The sequence below is a fragment of the Aythya fuligula genome, chromosome Z, assembly GCF_009819795.1.
Source record: "Aythya fuligula isolate bAytFul2 chromosome Z, bAytFul2.pri, whole genome shotgun sequence".
NCBI classification, from domain to species: Eukaryota; Metazoa; Chordata; class Aves; order Anseriformes; family Anatidae; genus Aythya; species Aythya fuligula.
Genome location: NC_045593.1, coordinates 18,601,354 through 18,619,139, shown reverse-complemented (window position 1 = coordinate 18,619,139; position 17,786 = coordinate 18,601,354). Strand labels below are relative to the sequence as shown.

At 40.7% G+C, this 17,786-nt stretch overlaps 1 protein-coding gene across 2 annotated transcripts in view; it reads left to right on the top strand.

Annotated features, from left to right (window-relative positions):
• Positions 1-3,440: 3,440 nt before the first annotated feature.
• The window catches only part of ARL15 (ADP ribosylation factor like GTPase 15), a 218,211-nt gene continuing 203,865 nt past the window's right edge, over positions 3,441-17,786 (top strand). For both annotated transcript variants that reach the window (XM_032205412.1, XM_032205411.1), the window contains exons 1-4: positions 3,441-3,697; positions 12,889-12,904; positions 14,701-14,813; positions 15,449-15,505. In XM_032205412.1, coding sequence (XP_032061303.1) covers positions 15,452-15,505 — 54 coding nt within the window. In that variant the 5' untranslated portion in view covers positions 3,441-3,697; positions 12,889-12,904; positions 14,701-14,813; positions 15,449-15,451. The remainder of the gene's footprint in view (positions 3,698-12,888; positions 12,905-14,700; positions 14,814-15,448; positions 15,506-17,786) is intronic.

Genomic DNA, 17,786 nt, shown 5'->3' with positions numbered 1-17,786 from the left:
AAAAAAAAAAAGAGCTCCTACGGATATGCTACATGGCAAAATGCAGGTTTAATTATAACTTGTGTTCACTTGTCTGCACAGCTTAAATTAGCAAACATGAATAAAATAATGAAAGAATTACTTCTGTGTGAACTTGTTACTGGAGTTCAAACTCTAAGGCGTGTGTTACTAAATCAACATTTCTCTTCTAGCATATGTTACCTAGAGTAGGCTAAAACACTGTTCTATCTTCTTTTCTTCCATAAAGATGCATCTATACCAAAATAATTTCTTACTTATTTGATTTTCATTTAAGATTCCAAAAAGATTTCAACCACTTAGCTTTGTATCTGATGTTCATTATTTCCAAGGAGAGACGAAATGGTCATTCCCATTGCCTGCGATGCTTTGCTGACCGTATCTCAATATATACTATAATTTGACTACAAGGAAAATTTAGTTGTATGGGTTTGTATTCACACGGATTAATCCGGAAGATGTGACTGTTAAGGAACATATAAAGCTGGACTATATTCAGTAAGTTAACCCACCATATATAACTATGACATACAAGGTCATAAGCAAAGTACAGTTACTTTTGTTTCTGGATTGGCTGTTCTTTCAATTGTTTTGACACTCCATATTTCTTCTCACCAATTCATACGTGCCATTATTGATCTTGCTCTTTTGCATTGAAGGGCTGATGCTAGAAACAGTCAGACCTCTGTTCCAAGTCATTGTACAGCTTAAGTTGAAGGACTGCACTGCTCTCTTTCATACAGGCAGACCTACAGGATGGTCACTGTTATTATATATTATTATATTATACACATAGGTATTATGTACATCATAAGATGTATTGTCTTTTACCATTGTAATGGCATTTCTTCACACCCTCCGAAGACTATGGTTTGAGAAGTTCTGGCAAATATGATTTTTCCAACACCAAATGGAGAGACGAAAGGCTTTAACAACGGGATCCCAAAACAGCCCATGTTATAGTTTGAATATGTATGGAATATCTTTCTCTCTAGGTATTTTCTTCTCAGGGGTAAACCTGGAACATAAGTGTAGTCCTGGCCTAACAGAATTCTCATCCTGTGGTCAAAGCCAAGGGAAAAGGCCACTGATGAGAACGTGTTTGAATGTAAATACTACAGTAAAGACCATTGTGTCATTGCCTTGCTTCTGTTTATTTATTCATTACAAAAGGCAAAAACAATCTCAACATAAAGACAGAAATATTTGAATGCTTTGTAAACAGTACTTGTACTAGAAAAATGTATTGCAAACCTTAATCAGAATCATAATCCTCATAGCACGTACCGCACAGTTGTCACAAAAGTCCAAATGCTTAGCTCATCCCAGAAAGTCAGGCGGAACGGGACTGGAATTCTTAGTGTTTGCCTCCTCATTGTTTTTCAACAGGGATGTGGAAGTACAACTTCTAATCCATCTCTTGAAGGTATTACACAGTGGCCCAAGCAGTATCAGGCCTGAACTGCTAGCAACCACGTTTTTTGTTTTTTAAAGTCAGAAGACCTTGCTACTGCAATATGCTATTTTCTTCATCTCATTAAAAAAATAAAAATACGAATAATAATAAAAAAAAAAAAAAACAAATAAAAAAGTGCAGAAGAATTATTTGATTTGTTGCTGGTGTGCGAGAAGAAACTGAACAAAGTAGTACATCTAGGGATCCAGATTTCCACAGTTCTTAAAGACAGAACCCCTGCTACCAAAGGGAGATTCCCTGTCTATGCTTATTTGGTCCTCAAACTCTGTTAATAATTCAAAGGATGGGTGTCAGTTTAAGACTGGGACTCTTAGCTATTGTTCTTCCTTGCTGTTGGACTGTTTCAGGACCTTTCCTTGAAGAGTCATGAAATGAAGAATGAGTCCACAACACTAACAAAATGGGTAGCAGTGACTTAGAAAGGCAATTGCCCGTCTGCTTAGCAATATAATCTATTGACTAATCTATTCAAAAATTTTCATGCAAATCTTCTTGCATTGCTTTACCAACTGTAACATTTTTGTGGTACAAGGAAGAATAAATAATAATCTATATAAAATCAGCTGTAATATTGCAATTACTTTATATCCCACGGGCTAAAATTCTTCAGCCTTCATTGAAATTATGATGAATTTGCATCAGTTTAACTGTAGTCAGGACCTGTTTTCTCCTTTTGACCTTTTTTCACCACTAGCCTTTCATTTTAGACTCCTTGTTGCTATTTTGCTAGTAAGATTACTTGAAGGACGTAGAAATATTTCAGAAAACAAGAAATTGGAGAAGAACAAGTGGAAAACCATTTCCAAAGTCTGCTTGCTTGCTTTCATAACTATGCATTCTTTTGTAGGAAAAACATCTAGCCTTAACAGACAGAGTGACCCTACTGCCAGAACGTACCAAAGCATTAGAGCACGGAGAAAAAGGAAGATTTTTGATAGAGAGGTCTTGCTTCTGCCGTTGCAGCCATTCACCTTTGTTTGTAGTATCTCCGCATGTTGACATCTGCCAACATTTCAGATAAAGAGCTGCAAATTGCTTCAAGTTTTATTTACCCAGAGCAGTTTCTCCCTGTCCCTGGTAACAGTTCGGCGAGTTTGCTCAACAGCAGGCTCCAAGCTACCCACTGAGATCAGAGCTGCAGACAGGGCTGCTGGCTGTTCTTGGCTCCCACTGCTCGCATTCTCCTCGTGTAAAATCCATCCCGCGCCCAGCCCTTTCTCCGTGCCCGTACCCTTCTGGATCTTTCTAGGAAATAATTTCGGCGAGGGTTAATCCGTGACCACGGGTGTTCACGGTTCGAGTTTACACCGTGAAACCTGTTATTATCGCCAGAGCTGTTGTGCTGTCTGCCTGTCAGACCCCAACCTGCCGAACCTCACCGCTCCTCCGGCCGCTCTCGGCTTTTCGCTTCAGCTGTGCCCCTGCAGGAGGAGAGGGGTTTCGGTGCAGGGCCCGTCCCCGCGCACCGCACCCGCGGGGTCTGCGCCTCGCAGGGCGGCCGCTCCCCAGCCCGGCAAACACACACAGCGTGTGGCGGCACCACTCCCAGTGGCTCGGGGTCTTCGTCCCGGCGAGCGCTCTGGATAATAATCAATAACAATAAATAATAATAATAAATCGTGTGTATATGTACAAATTGTAATAAAACGTGTGTTTACGCGGCTCCCTTTCCCCCCACGTCCCGCCCCCCAGCAGGGCAGCACCGCCCTTCCCCTTTAAGCCCCCCCCCGCCCCCCCCCCCCTCACCGCGCGCCCCACGTGTGCGATCAGCTGACGGTGACGCCAGGCGGGGAGGGGGGGAGCGGGGCGTGGCCTCTGGCTGCTGCGGGGCCGGGATTGGCTGCGCCTCTCCTCCCCCCCCCCCCAACTCCTTTCCCCTTCCCCGCCCCTCCCGCGCCGCCCGCGCGCAGGCAGGGCCGGGCCGGGCAGGGCCGGGCAGGGCCGGTGGGGCGCGAGCAGCGGCGGCGGTGACAGCGCCCGCGCAGCCCCCGCCCCGCTGCACCTTGCGGCGCCGCCACCGCGCTGCGCTCCCCTCCCCTCCCCTCCCCACCCTCCCCGTTACCGGCGGCAGGAAGCGGAGCCGCCGCTCTCTCTGTGTCTCTGTCTCTCTCCCCCCGCTCTCCTCTCACACACGCACGCACCGAGCGGCAGGCACGGGGCGGCCCCGCGGAGCGCGGCGCGGCGCGGTACATGGATTACCTGGTAGGTGGCGTGCGGCCGCGCTCGCTCGGGCGGGTAATGAGGGCGGCCCAAGCCCTGACCCTGAACGGCCGCGGCGCGGGGCAGGCTGCCCGCCGGGGATTTATCGCTCCGTAATGACGGCCGGCACCGCGATGCTATCGGCGGCACGGCACGGCACGGGGCGGCGCGGCGCGGGACGGGGCGGCACCCGCCGCACCTGCTGGCGGCCGTTGCAGCCGTTGCGACCGTTGGGGTCCGCCTGGACAGCCGTTGGCTGCCCCCCTCGGTGGGCGCTGCAGGCCCGGGGAGCAATAGGTGGTGAGCCCTGGTGGCTGCGAGCCTGCTGCTGCGGTGAGGGTGAGTGAGGTACCCCTGCAGCGTGTCTGCCTCGCTGCTTGTCCTCTTCATCCTTTTACTTTTCTTTCTTTTTTTTTTTTTTTTTTTTTTTTTGTTGGCTTCTTTCTTCCTGTTTTGCAGGCTGCCGCTAAAATGACAAAAAAGCCTTCAGCGTAGCGATAACCTGAGTGAGCGCACGGTTCTCGCTTACCTGTGGTTCCTGTGGTGTCAGGAGTGTCTGTGATGACAGACTTTCTCCAGGCCCAACGTGTCTCACTGGGCATGGCACAGTCCCGCATGAAACCTTCCTTTGCTGTAGAAGTTGCTACAGATCACCAGGGCTGTTTTTTGTAGCTGGTGAAAGCCTGGGAATAATAGCTTAGACAGGATGCTGATCCACTGAACCTCTGGGACGATCCAAGATGCCTTCATCTATCGCTGGCCACCCCTTGTCACTAGGGTTAGCACCACTTCTTATGCAGCAGAAGGGCTCCTTTGGATCTTTGGGATACTTGTTGCGACTGGCATCAACCCTTTGAGCCAAAGGAGCAAAAATCTAGAAGGGCTGAATTTTTTGAGTCTGTGCATCACTTGGGAGGAAAACACACCCTGCTTGGCAGTTCAAATATTTTCTCATGCATTTGTGCAGAGCCCCTTCCAGCCCTCATCTCTGTTGCATGCAGGAGATTGGTCCTCTTTCTCTGCTAATTGGAGGGGCTTTTTGGTGCTGTGCAGGGGGTTCAGGCACCTTGAGAAGTCTGCCTGGGCAGGAAGAATTGGTGGAGGAGAGTTAGGCAAGCACTTTTCTGCAGCGTGCTGTCAGCCTGGAGGACCAAGCTGTTGCTGCAGACTGCCCCAGCGTACCAACAGGCCTGTGCTTTATTTATGCAAGACCTGCAGTTACAGTAAGATATTAATCTGCAGGTGTAGAAGCGCCATCTCCTTGTTACGTTCATAAAAACCAGAGCTGCGTACGTTCAGAAAGTTTTACACTCTCAAGCTTTATGTGTTTATGTTGGTGTCTTTCACCTTCAGCACTTAAGCAGAAGGTCCCTTACTGATTCCTACTGCTGAACAACAGTGTGGAAGCCTGGAGTCACAGAGGTTTTTCTCCTCGGCCTTTAGTGTGAAGCACCCAGCAGGGCCAAGGATATAGCTGTTTCTGACTGCAGCAGCCCCTGATGGAGCAGTGCACAAAGTTTTGGTTGGCAGTGGGGTGGAGTTTGGTGGAAGGAGGCTCCGATAGCTGAGGTCAGGCTTGCTGCAGCACAAACTCAAGAGCAGTACTTTCTTGACGCGGGGTCTGCCCTCAGTGGTGTCTTCCCAGGCTTGCACAAGAAGCATCTTTTCCTGATATACCTTGATGAAGCTGACTTTGACAGAGACTTTGATCTCCTTTAAGGAGCTGGACCTGAGAAATACCGAACAGATAAAGTTAGTATTAGGCAGGTATCTTCTGTGGTGCTCTGGTCTGGTTTTGTGTTGTAACAGAACAGTGGGACTAGTCTCTATCTTAATAGCTGATAGAGCTGTTGCCTGTTTTATTTTTGTATTGGTATAATTACAGTGTTAGGAGCGGTTTGTTGTTTTTGTTTTGTTTTTTTTTTTTTTTTTCTCTGTGTGTTTTTATTTTAACCAGTATAGCTGAGCAAGGTTCAACCTTGTAAAGAAAATCCATCTTCACTCCGCTAAGGGCACCTTTTATGCGCACAGTTTATTGTGCTTGTATTACAGTGAACACCTTTAAAACAGACTGTGCTAATATAGCTGCATAGATATAGAGTAATATGGTTTCTGGGGCTACATAATCCTCTAGTATGCCTGCAACCATCTTCTTCATTCTTGCTGCGTTGTGTCTGGAAGGATTATAGTGCATACAGAGACTTGTGTTGGCTGGCCTACGTTCAGTAGACTGTGCTTAATTTAAGAAATTATGGCATGATGCATCTTGTGAAAAGTATGGCTTGTGACCAACCTTACAATATTTGCTTGGAGAACCTGTGGGGAAACAATGGCAGTGCTTCAGTTTTCATAAGTGAGACTTGGAATGCAAATTTTAAGCTGCTGAGTAGACTTTCACAACACGCTTCTTCAGTGGCATCTTCTGCACTAGATAATGATCTTGCACTAAACAAGTGCATGTATCAGCCTGATCTGTGTACAGCCTTTAGAAGCTACTTCAGAGCATGATACTGGAATTTGAATGTGACTGAAACAACAACAAAAGAACTAGCCTTAGCGTTTTTAATATGAAAACTGAAATTGAGTCCTATACTACGTAGTATCTCATTCACACATATGAGAGTTCCTTGGGCAGATCGTGAAGAGTCTTTTCCAACCTGAGACCAAAGAGAACACTTCTTGTGTGAGCAACCGCTTCAGGTTCAGTGGCTTCTTCATCCTTAAAGTTAAGCATAAGTATTGAAAAAGGTACACGCATTACTTTTAGTGCAGTGCAGTCTTGTTGCTTTGATTGGGGCTGTTTTCTTTAACTGGTCTAACAAAGAACCAAAAGGACTTTCTTGGTTCTTTGTACGTTTGCGAGCTATACTGATCAATTTTAATTCTGTATGAGTGTACAGATTGTTTTGCATAAATAGAACTAAATTTTAGATGAATAGGCCTTGAAGTAACTTCAGATTTTTTATTTGTTTATTTATTTTTAATGACTGGGGAAAGCAACATATACAGAACATATTTATTTAAAAATAGCATCTTTAAAAATGCTAGCAGGTAGACAGATTTGGTTTGGGAAAGTGGGAATACAGGATGCATCCTGACCACTTAATAGTTCTGGGCAACTTCATATCAGGTCTGACCATTGCTGTTACATTGTTTAGTACTGCCAGGCCTTGAGAAACATTTTTTTATTTACTACAAATGCCTTAATGGAAGCATCTGTTTGAAGGTCAGAGTGTTCATTGACTGAAACACTGTCAGCCAGTGGCTGCTGATATTTGAGTAAGGCAAGATGGGGAAAGGTCCATGCTGTGTGCTCTGGGCCTTTCCTCCAAGGTACGTACAGGTGTTTCACATGTCACCTGCAGCATGAGTAGCAAAAGTCAGCGTGGCCTTGCCCTCTTAACATATGCTGAACTTCCCTCTTGTGATATGAATTATGTCTTTTATCATGTAGTTTTAAAGATTCATGGTCTGTCTTTTTACTCCTCTATCAGGTATATCATCCTTTAAATTTTTACCCTCTGTAGAGTCCCACGGCTTGTATCTTAAAATATTATCCCTCCTTAAGTTTGTAAGGCTGATTGGGCATGACTATGAGGGGTCTGACCATTTTTTCAAGATTAAGAAATCACTTAATGCAGAAAAGAAGCCAACTACCATATACAAGTTCAACTAGCATACAGGGTGTGTGCAGCTGTGTTAGTGTTTGGATCATGTTTGAACTTTTGAAGTGAACCTTAGTCATCCCAACTTGGTGTGTATAGGTTTGCGTTGCAGAGTGGTCACAGGTACCTGATTTTTTTCCGATGAAACCAGATTGGAAGATGCACTCAACTAATGTGTTTTCAGTCCACAGGACCAGGTCAGAACTAGTCTGAAGTAAAATGCCTGAAGTCCTCAGGATGCATATTTGTCTTCAGTACAAGCTCTTGCTCTGCTGCACTACTTGCTATTATATACATAGCCAGGGTCACTTAATCTGCAAGTGAGATTGCTGCTGCTTTTCTGCATCAGCATAGCAATATCGAAAGAAACCCCAAACAAATTTGGAGACCCTCACTCAAAGCAGTTGTTTTGGCTAGGTTCCCGTTTGTGTTTCAGCTCTGTGAAGCATAGCATTCAAATCTAAATCAACTGGGAGTGGCAAATGGAATTAATTCGGGTAGACAACCTTCTCTGAATCAGCATGTTTCTGATTTAAGTAAGTTTGGAAGTTCAAGGACCTGATTTGGCTGATGACCTGGAAGAGGTGCTCTGGAAAATCAAATCTTCCTCCTTGGTAGGCTCTACGTAGCCTGTATCACAAGCAATTTCTGCTGAATGAAAGATGTTGTCAGCTATATAGAAAGGGCAACAAAAATGTTGGTGACTTAAGTCAGTTGAATCACCTGGCTGAAGGCAGATGAGTGAGCAGAAGAGGTGCAGGATTTCTTTGTAGAAGATGATAAAAGCAAAATGTTGTCTTGGTTCTTCCTACAGGAGGAAGCATTATTGTGTTCCTCAGGTAAACTTTTGATTCAAAGTTGGCTGTTACAAAAACTGAAACTTGACACAGCTACCTTGGGAACCCAAAAGAATGCTTTGATGTGTTTATAATTTTGACTGCAAGATGCTGTGAATTAACGGAGGTATTGCAGCTCAGAATTTTAATTCTGCTAGATAATACATGATGAAAAAACAAGTTAATCAGAATGTTTAAAATTTTGCCTTTTCCGTGACGAGGATTGTGTTAGAGCAGTAGGTGCTATTACATCAAAAAGTGTGTCTCAGTTTCTGAGAATGTGCTTGTCCATTTAATACAAATAGCCCTATCCTGTCCTTGTGAATTTTTCCCAAGGTTCAATATGGGCCAGGCCCCATATTGCTCTGCAGAATGCTGCTCCTAAATTCTTCAGTCAGAGCTCCTACTTTGAGGCAGAATGGTGACGAATTTCACAAAAGGTTAGAAATGCAAGCTTTTAATAAGTGAGAAAAATCTGCATTTTAATAAGGACAGAATATTCTTCCTAATACCTCATGCTGATTACCATTTTTGGCTTGTTGTCAGTATCTTCAGCTCATATTTTTTAATACTGACAGCCTGTGATGTTTCTTCTCTTAAGGCCTGAGTTCTGAAGTTTTGTGATTATGTGAGGATATTAGCTTTCCATCAACAAAGGAAACACTTCATGTTTCAAACTTAAAAGTGTGAATGTGGGCCCATTCAACTATAAAGCTATAAGGAAAAAAAATGTATGCAATACTGAATCTTGTGATTTACCTTACAGTATTTTGGAGTATGTTTTTTTTTTTTTTTTTTTTTTCCCACTTTTTGTGTACCAAAGCTTTCTGAAGGGCAAGCTTGTCTTACTGTCCAAAAGTTCCTGGGGACATAAATAGAGTATTTGCAATTGAATGACTGGCTCATCTCATACTAGAGCTCTTCAGAGCACAGAACTTTTCTTTTGGCTGTCTGGCAGCCTGGTAAGGTGACTATTAGTTGCCAACATGGGGATGTAAGTAGCTTCCTGCTAGCTGAGGAAGAGGCACAAGGCAGGAAACCCAGCTGACAAGTCCTCTTATGTTCAGACACAGTCCTGCCCTGTGGCTTTGTTGCTTACAAGGACAAACAACAGGAAGAACATGAATCTTTGTGCCATGTTTTGTATTTATGGTGTATGTTTTGGTGGAGTAGTAGAAGAAAAACTTATTCACAGGAACAAGTTTGCTTTTGGCATGGAAGAGTCAGAGGAAGCAAGGTGGCATCCAAGAGCTAGTAGGAATTTTTCATGTATGAGAAGTGAGTTTGCAGATCTTGTTTTAATTTTAATTTTTAATTTTTTTTTTTCCCTCCTGGTTATGACTTGGAGCTTTCTGATGGAAGAAGCATCTGTCTTCTACATTCTTATTAGCTTTTACAGTAACTATTGCCTAGTCTTGCATTTTATGGTTTTGCACCTAACAGAGATACAAAACTTTGAAGCGATTAAATGAAGTAATCGTTTTGTACACTGCCAATAATAAGTTTCATAAACGAGAGTTAATAATGCTGTCCTGGCAGTGAGGAAGAGGGAGAGGAGGATGCAGGGGTTATAAGGGAATTTCATGTTCATATTAAGTTGTATGACCTGCATGTGCTTTGAATGGGTTGATGCAGAGGCAAATATTAAGACTGTGTATTGTATCTGGGAAAGGAAAAAAAACATACTACTCCTTTTGCTATTGGCAATAAATTGGCATGTGAAATTTGGTGTAGATAAATGCGAAGTTATATATATTTATAGTAGAGGGAATAAAGCTGACAACACAGATGAATGGGTAAGCTCTGAAATGCCACCAGTGCTCAGGACAAGGAAAGAGGCTCTTTCTTTAAAATGTCATTTCAAACTCTGACAGCTGTCAACAAATTAGCTACAGAATTAAGAAAGAAAAAGAAAGAAAATACCATTTTGACCCTGCTTAAATGCAAAGTTTGCTATTGTCTTAACTGCTACATTTCTGGTTGCATCATCTCAAAGAATATTGTAAAACCAAAGAGGATATGGAGAAGGATGACAGGGTACTGAAAAGAAAACAATTGCTACCACACAAAGAGGGATTAAGTACTTATTTGCCTTCAGTCTGAAGAAGAGACAGCTGGATGGTGTGGGGAAGCAATGCTATAGATGTCTCTGAAAACATAAAGAGAGTCAATAGGCAATAAGTCATTTCTCCCAGTACAAGAACTTGATGACAATTATAATCCAGGAATTGCTTTTTCCCATGAGTATAGTTGAATTCTGGACCTTGCTTTGCAGTAGCAATAAAGAGACAAAAAAAAAATATCTGACTTTGTACAGTTTCTTGGAAGATGGATCCATTGGAGCGTATTAAGCCTGAAGTTCAGGTAGGCTTATGGAGATCCTGAAGGTGTGTTTGCTGCATCCTAAGAAGGATGTATCAATGAAAGATGGTTCCCTGAATGCTTACACTACATGCTGAACATCTCCATGTCCCCTCTCGGAGGGGAGAGCTAGCTCTAGTTCCAGAATAGGAAATTGCTCTCAGAAAATGGAAATGTTCTGGATTGTGTCCAGGAATGTTCCCTAGCGTAAGCAAAGTTGTGCACAGGAGGTGAGACTTTTTATTGAATGGGATTTATGAAGATACTTAATCTACTCCAGGGACGTGTAGCTAAAGGATTCCTTCTGCTTGGAGGTGCTGCTTTGACATACGAGCAGAGGCTGTTGGACTTCCAACATTTGTATCCGAGCCAATTTATGACTTTATATATAAAGGCCCACAATGCTGAGTGAACCTGAAACTGCCTGACAGCTTGTACAGAGTGATGATGAACGCTAATGAGTGATCTCTTCCCTCAATGCTTTATTCTTGCCTAGAAACTTACATAATTTCAGGTTTCAGCAAGACTGGAAAAAAGGTCCAGGATTCTTGAGAAATGTTTGTGCTGTTATTGCAGCTATTAATTGTGTGTTGGCTAATCTGCATCTTTCACTGTCTGAACCATTGCAGTCCTGGAAACAGTCATGGAAAACTGTTCTAGTGAGAATATTGCCTAAAAGAGGGGGGAGCATTGTTCTCTAGTGCATCCATTTGATTACTTTTTATGATGACAAGAGAGTTCTTGGAACCAATCCTATTTCCTGTTCACATATCACTGGCTTTCCATCAACATCAGGTTTCTTCTAGTCCCTAAACTCAGATTTATCTAATGATTGTATGCAAAAAGGTTGGTATTCCAAAAATCTAATTATGCAGCATTAAAGGAGAAAGTGAAAATATTTGGTGTGTCATTTTTTCCCCTATGAATGGTATTAAAAAATGGGGAATTTAATTTGGAAATGTTATTAATGGAATGTGCTGAAGGGCTATGTCATCTTGTGCAGAAAGAGAAGCTTTCAGGTTACTGCTTGGAGTTCAGTGCACAAGTTTAGCAAACAGCAGTTCTGGTCAAAGTTCCTGCCACCTGTACTCTAGTGTAGTTGTGTGTGCTTTTTGGTGTCTACACATTCTTTAAGACACGTGAGCTCTGAGAATTAGTTTCAGGCTGCCTTCAGAGAGGTACCTTAAATTCTGGGTGTTGTTTACAATTTTGTTGTTAACTTTCATATATCTTATTAACTGAAAAATATACAGAGAGGAGTGGAGGGGGAAGAGCCTTTTACCTGGAAGGTCCAGTAATTAAACGTGATTACTGTGTTAGATCATTCATTTGTAAATGAGCAAGTAGACATCACAATCTTCATTTTAATAAAGCAATATATCACTAGAAAACAAACAAACAAAGCAATACAACAATGTCACATTGCTTTCTGTTTTTGTGACCTTGGAACTACACTTAGTGCTGTAATTTATTAAGGATGATGGCAAAGCAAGCTGATGTCAAGATAAGTATTTCTGTTTGTTGGCAGAATGAGGATGACAGCTCCCGCAGTTGTTAGATATTGAGCCTTTTGCTTCCTTTCCAAGAAGCTGGTTAAGGTCTCCCCTTGGCCCACCAACGCTGCCGAAACAAGTGTTATGAATGCTTTCAATCCAATTATTTCAGCTTCAGGTGATCACCTGTAAAACATGCTCTAATTAGTCTCTTCAAAATGTGCTGTCCTGTTAATAGAAGTAGAAGCTTCATTTTGCGTTTGGTGAAGATGTACATATGAAATCAATGAATTCATTCAGTTACAGACTAATGTGTGCATGTATTAGACTTCTATAAGTCTTTTGGTTTTAAACAACAAATGCAGAAATTATTTTGTACTATTATTTATACTGGTAGTTGAGTGTTTGGAAAAAAATGGGCAGAACACATGCTTGTGGTGAATGAAAGGTTATATAGTTGCAAGGCAGATGTCTTTCTAAGTCATTTTGAAGAGTGACATTTTTAGAACACATAATTAAACTAGCAAAGCTTTGGGAAAATATATATTTGTTCTCTCAGCTATAAATTGAGTTGCCAGCTGGAGAAATAATTTAATGTTTGTGAGATGACCCTTTTACTAAGCAGAGGGGTGCAAGTTGACAGAAGTGTGTTTATTTTATTTGACATACACAACCTGAAGACTCCTGTTCTTGCTTTAGACATCTTAAATGATTTCTGTTAAGAGAAAGTCCTTTCAGAGTTGTATCAAATAAGGTATCTTTCTTTGTAATATTTGTAGTTATATTTTAAAATTATTTTTTTCTTTTACTTTCATGCTTACCATGTAAAATCCTTTCAGAAAGCAACAATAAACTGTAAGTAAACAAAATGCAAATTGTCCAACAATTGTTTTGTTGCTCAATTGTATGGTGCAAAATGAGTTGCAAAACCAAAGTAATGAAAGATTACAAGTATCAAGAATAAATTCCCCATTGTAGCAGTAGATTATCATATATATTGCAATTCTGTGATCTGAGTGATAGTCTGTAGTTTAGTATCACTAGATATCTAATTATTCAAATTAATTCATTTGAGTTATCTGGTGATTAAATGGAAATAATATTTGGAGGGGAATGTTAATTTTCTGGGAGGGGGGAGAGATGAATCTAAAGGTCTAAAAACAGCATTGGAATTAATGATTTTTTTTTTAATGCTATACATTGGAGATCAGAAGTTTTATCTTGGAGGCTTGGGGAAGGGATTTGATTAATATTTAATAGGGGAAAGCTTCCCTGGTACTGTACATGACAGTAGGAAGAGGAGATAATTTTAGAATTCATGGCCTCTAATAGTTAGTTGATTTCAAAACATTCACAATAGCAAGCCCAGCGATAGACTGGTAAGGTAACTGGGATGTAGCTTTCTCTCTTCTGCTGAAGCTGGTCCATGGGCACTTGTGGGATTTGAGCTGAACCTTAATTCTCCTATCAATGTAAAGTCTGGAAGTACTGAACAAAAATAAAAAAGTAAAACCAATTTGTAACATGGCACTTCTTCAGAAGAGAGCAATCTATATGCACTGGCAAGCTGCAATGTTATGCTGCTGCAGCATGTTTACTTCCTTTGCAAACAGAAGCACACTTTTACTTTGTGTGTAACAATGGGTCTGCTGTCAACATAGAGTTTGTCATGATACTGGAAAGAAAAATCAATGTATGCATCATCCTGTGTTTAGGTAGCAGTTCAAATTGCAGCAGACTCAAGTTAAACATTAAGAAACTTTCTAGTAGTGAGGATAATGAAGCACTGGACTAGATTGCTTGGGGAAATCATCACTGGAACCTTTGCAGCAACGTAGGCAGATTCTGTCAGGAGCGACATGGGTACAGTTCATTCCCCCCACCCCCACAGTATGTAGCATGGGATTTCTCAAAATCAGTTCTACTATTTTTCTGTGACTTTTTTTTTTTTTTTTTTCCTATGGGAAACTCAGAATGTGAGTAATAGAACTTTGTTGGTTCTGAAAGCTGAAAACAATGACAACAAAAAAGCATCCTGGCAATTTAAATAACATTTGGAAGCAGCATCTCTTGTCAGCAATAATATTGTAGCTTGAAATATAGAATACCTATGCTGTTGATGTTTGCTTTTGGGTTTTTGTGCTGCATGTTTTGACTTTCAGACAGTTCAATGAAATATTACTTGTTTAAACTTTATATTTAACAGTTATAGCAAAAGAAAAATGATGCTATGTATTTTTTACTCATGATTCATGAGATGTTTATATAGAAATCTGATTAAATTGCTTATTCAGTTATAGTTTTCAGGGTGAATTGAAAGCAGAGGCTGAATTTTTTTTTCACTGAAAATGTTTGAAGTTTGTAACATTCAGCACTTCACATTCTACATGTTAAAATATATGCGGATGGTGTGTGAAATTCGAAAACATCGAGTAAAAATGTTCTATGCGGTTGCTTTAATTTTTGCCTGCAGTGAGAAAAGATTCCATACCTTACAAAAAGGAATTCCTCAATTACTGTTTTAAACAGATTGTTGTAAGCCTGGCTTATTGTGCTCGGCCATCTATCAAAATGGCAAACCAACAATAGATTTTTGCTTTGGTGAGGGAAGAAGATGCATATATTTTCTGTCTTTGTTATGCTTTTTACAGAAGGTGTTTTCATCCGTTTTATCAGAAATTCATAGCCCATCAGCATCTCTGGGTGACTGCAGATGACATAGAATTGTGGCATCGCAACAGGCTGGAAGTTGAGCAAGTGGAGGGTAAAAACTTTTAATGTGATTATTGACAGCTGTGACAGATTACATAAAACATTTTTTTCAAAAAAGTACAGAGTTCTATTTTAAACACGAAAATGTCAGAAAATTAAAGGTGAATTTCTACTTTAGAAATGTAGAAACTTAAAGGTATATACACTACTTTAGCATATGAAAGAAGAGGGTTTGAATGATGATACAGGGAGAGAACTATAATACTTAAACGTGGAAGCTCTTACATACCACTAAAAATCTATAAAATGCATTACCTTGCTAAAACATCTCCTGTAGGATCTTTTTAAGCCACAATAGATAAAAATAAATGGGACTGGAAGCTTGCATGAAAATGTTAATGCTGTGTTTGGGCATTTGGGGAGCACTGGGTAATTTGAGGCCTATGATGAAATACTGAGTTAGTAAATGCAATAGTGTTGGCAGCTGCTGCGTTGTGAAAGGTAATAAGTATTTGAATAATCTGATTTTTTTTTATGGCATTTTTCTCACTCTGTTTAGTACAGTCTTAGAGGAGAAACATCAAGTAGTATACCATCAGATATTTCTTTCAGGGGAGAGATGGGAGAAAAAAGATTAATTTTTAATAAATGGAATTCTTAGTAACGTCTTTATTTTAATTTCTTTAGACTATGTCTGAATGTATCCAGCTCTCATTTGCTGTTTGTAGAATTGGCATTTACACGGTAAGGCAATGTTCTAACTAAATAAATACCTTCTGTTAGTGTTAATGCCTTTTTACTGAAAAGAAGTTACAAAGTATTTTGGCATCAGGATTAAGCAATGCAGTTAGCAAAAGGGATTTGTCATATTAGTTTACATAAGCAGAATACAGCATGGTTTATCCTATCCAGCTTTAATAATACCGGGACAGAAAGTGTTATTCACTTTAATTAAAAAGTAATGAAAAATCCAGGCAACCTCTTAAGGTAAGAAAATTTGGAATTCTTATGTGTGAGTTACTGAGAATTCACGCATAATATAATGGCTGAAGGGTTTGTATACATTTGCTTTTAAGTATCCATTATGCTTGAGTAATGTGTTGTACTAAAACATATTAGGTAAATGTACTTGTAAGCTTTGCCTCGAGTGCCTTAATAGTTTCCAAATACTGTTAAGTCAAGTCTCCTGAACCTTAATTGAAATAAACTTGAAAGAAATACGAGGTTTATTTCAAACATGAATGTCCCAAAGATGCTAAGAATTCTTTAAAATTTTACCTTCCTCCTAATTGCTGCTTGTATTAATGATGAGATCAGATAGAAATTCACTAAGTAAGCATGTTTCAAAGCCTGGAGCTTTCAGAGTGGGATTGCTGCTCCCACTGTTAACGCTTTTCAGCAGGAAACCTGGCACACACTGCTTTCCATTTTTATTAGGCTGTACAGTCAAAGGCTATGTGCCTTGTGAACAGCTGTAATGAGGCCTATATAGTACCAGTGACCCTTACCTGGGGACCAAATTGCAAAGCTTAATATTTTTATATTCCTAGAATTTAGCTGCAGTTACAGCTTCATGTCTGCATGACTGTGCACCCCCCACCCCTGACATTTGCCTGTGTTCTGTTTTCATAATCTAAAAGACTCTCTTCTAAATGGTAGAATGTAACAGATTTGGGTAATATGTACAAAATCCTCATGAAGGAAACTGCCACTTGCAGTTAAAAGCATGCTTTCCTGTGGTATTTAAGATCCTTAGCAAGACCTTCTTTCTCCAAATTCCTGTGTGATAAGAGAATGCTTATCTTGAAGGATTGGAGTGGGCTACGGTATGAGGTTTTAACGGCTGTGAAGTATGCAGACCATCTGCCAGCTTTTTAGAAGGCTGTATTAAGCTGTCTAAATTAATTTGAGAAGATGTCCAAGTATAATTTTGTGTGTGTGTTGCAGGAATGGGTATAAGCAGTTGTAATGTATAGCAGAATACGCCCTCTCATAATAATTGGTTCTGTTTAGGTTTAAAATAGGTAAGTGTAGTGGGTCTGCTGCAGTTCACTGTTAAGTCGTGGTAGCTGCAGTCGTAGTGGTAGTTGTATAATTGGTATTTTATTGCGAATTTTGATCAGCAAAATTTTTAATTTCATCAAGTATTTTAAATTGCAAAGATAGCTTTATTTATGAAAATGCTGGGAGGAACTGATTTCCCTGACTGCTGGGACCTCAAGGAAGGAGTTTGGTGAGTAGGCTTGAGAGCATCCAGAGATACACTACTGTGGCCACAGTATAGAGAAAAGGCATGCCATATATAAAGTGTATGTGAAGGCTGAAACAGCTGTTCTAGGAAACTGCTAGGTGCCTGGAGTACTTGCTTGTGTAGAATTGCCTGTCATTAGAAAGGTGAATTTCAGATGATCTGCTTGGTGAGTGGGCTTGAACAGTTTTTGTGTCCGAGTTAAGGGAGAGACCTGCCAAAGTGAATGCTATGCGGAAATGAAATGTGGTAGTTCCTCTCTCCACTTTTTGCCTTGTTCTTGCTCAGTCATGTAATTCAGTCACTGGATTTGTTGCTCAGGTATGCGAGCAATCTGGCAGCTAGCAAGTATAGTGCTCTGTACAGATGGTCAAGAAGTAAAACACAGAACTCCAATTCATATTTCCCATTTAATCAATTCATTATAACTTGTATTGTGTGCTTTCTACTGCATGCTGTTTTGCAGATTTAATAGATTAAAAAAAATAATTGATTGATTATTACCCAAAAGCTAAGCAGTCTGTGAAGTGCCAGTCCTTAGCAGCAGCATGTGTTCAGTTTGTCCTGTATTTGGGCACTTCCTGTTCTGCATGTCCTTGTACACTGCCGTAAGTATCTTGCAAAGACTTGTAGTCCTTTGGACTGCAGACATCTCAATTGTTAGTCTGTTATCAAGCTGCTTATCAGTAACGCTCTTTGAGTACCCATTACTTCAGCTGTACTAGTGCATTAAATAGGCTTCCTGTTTCTCAGGCCTGTACAGATTACAAGAAGGAG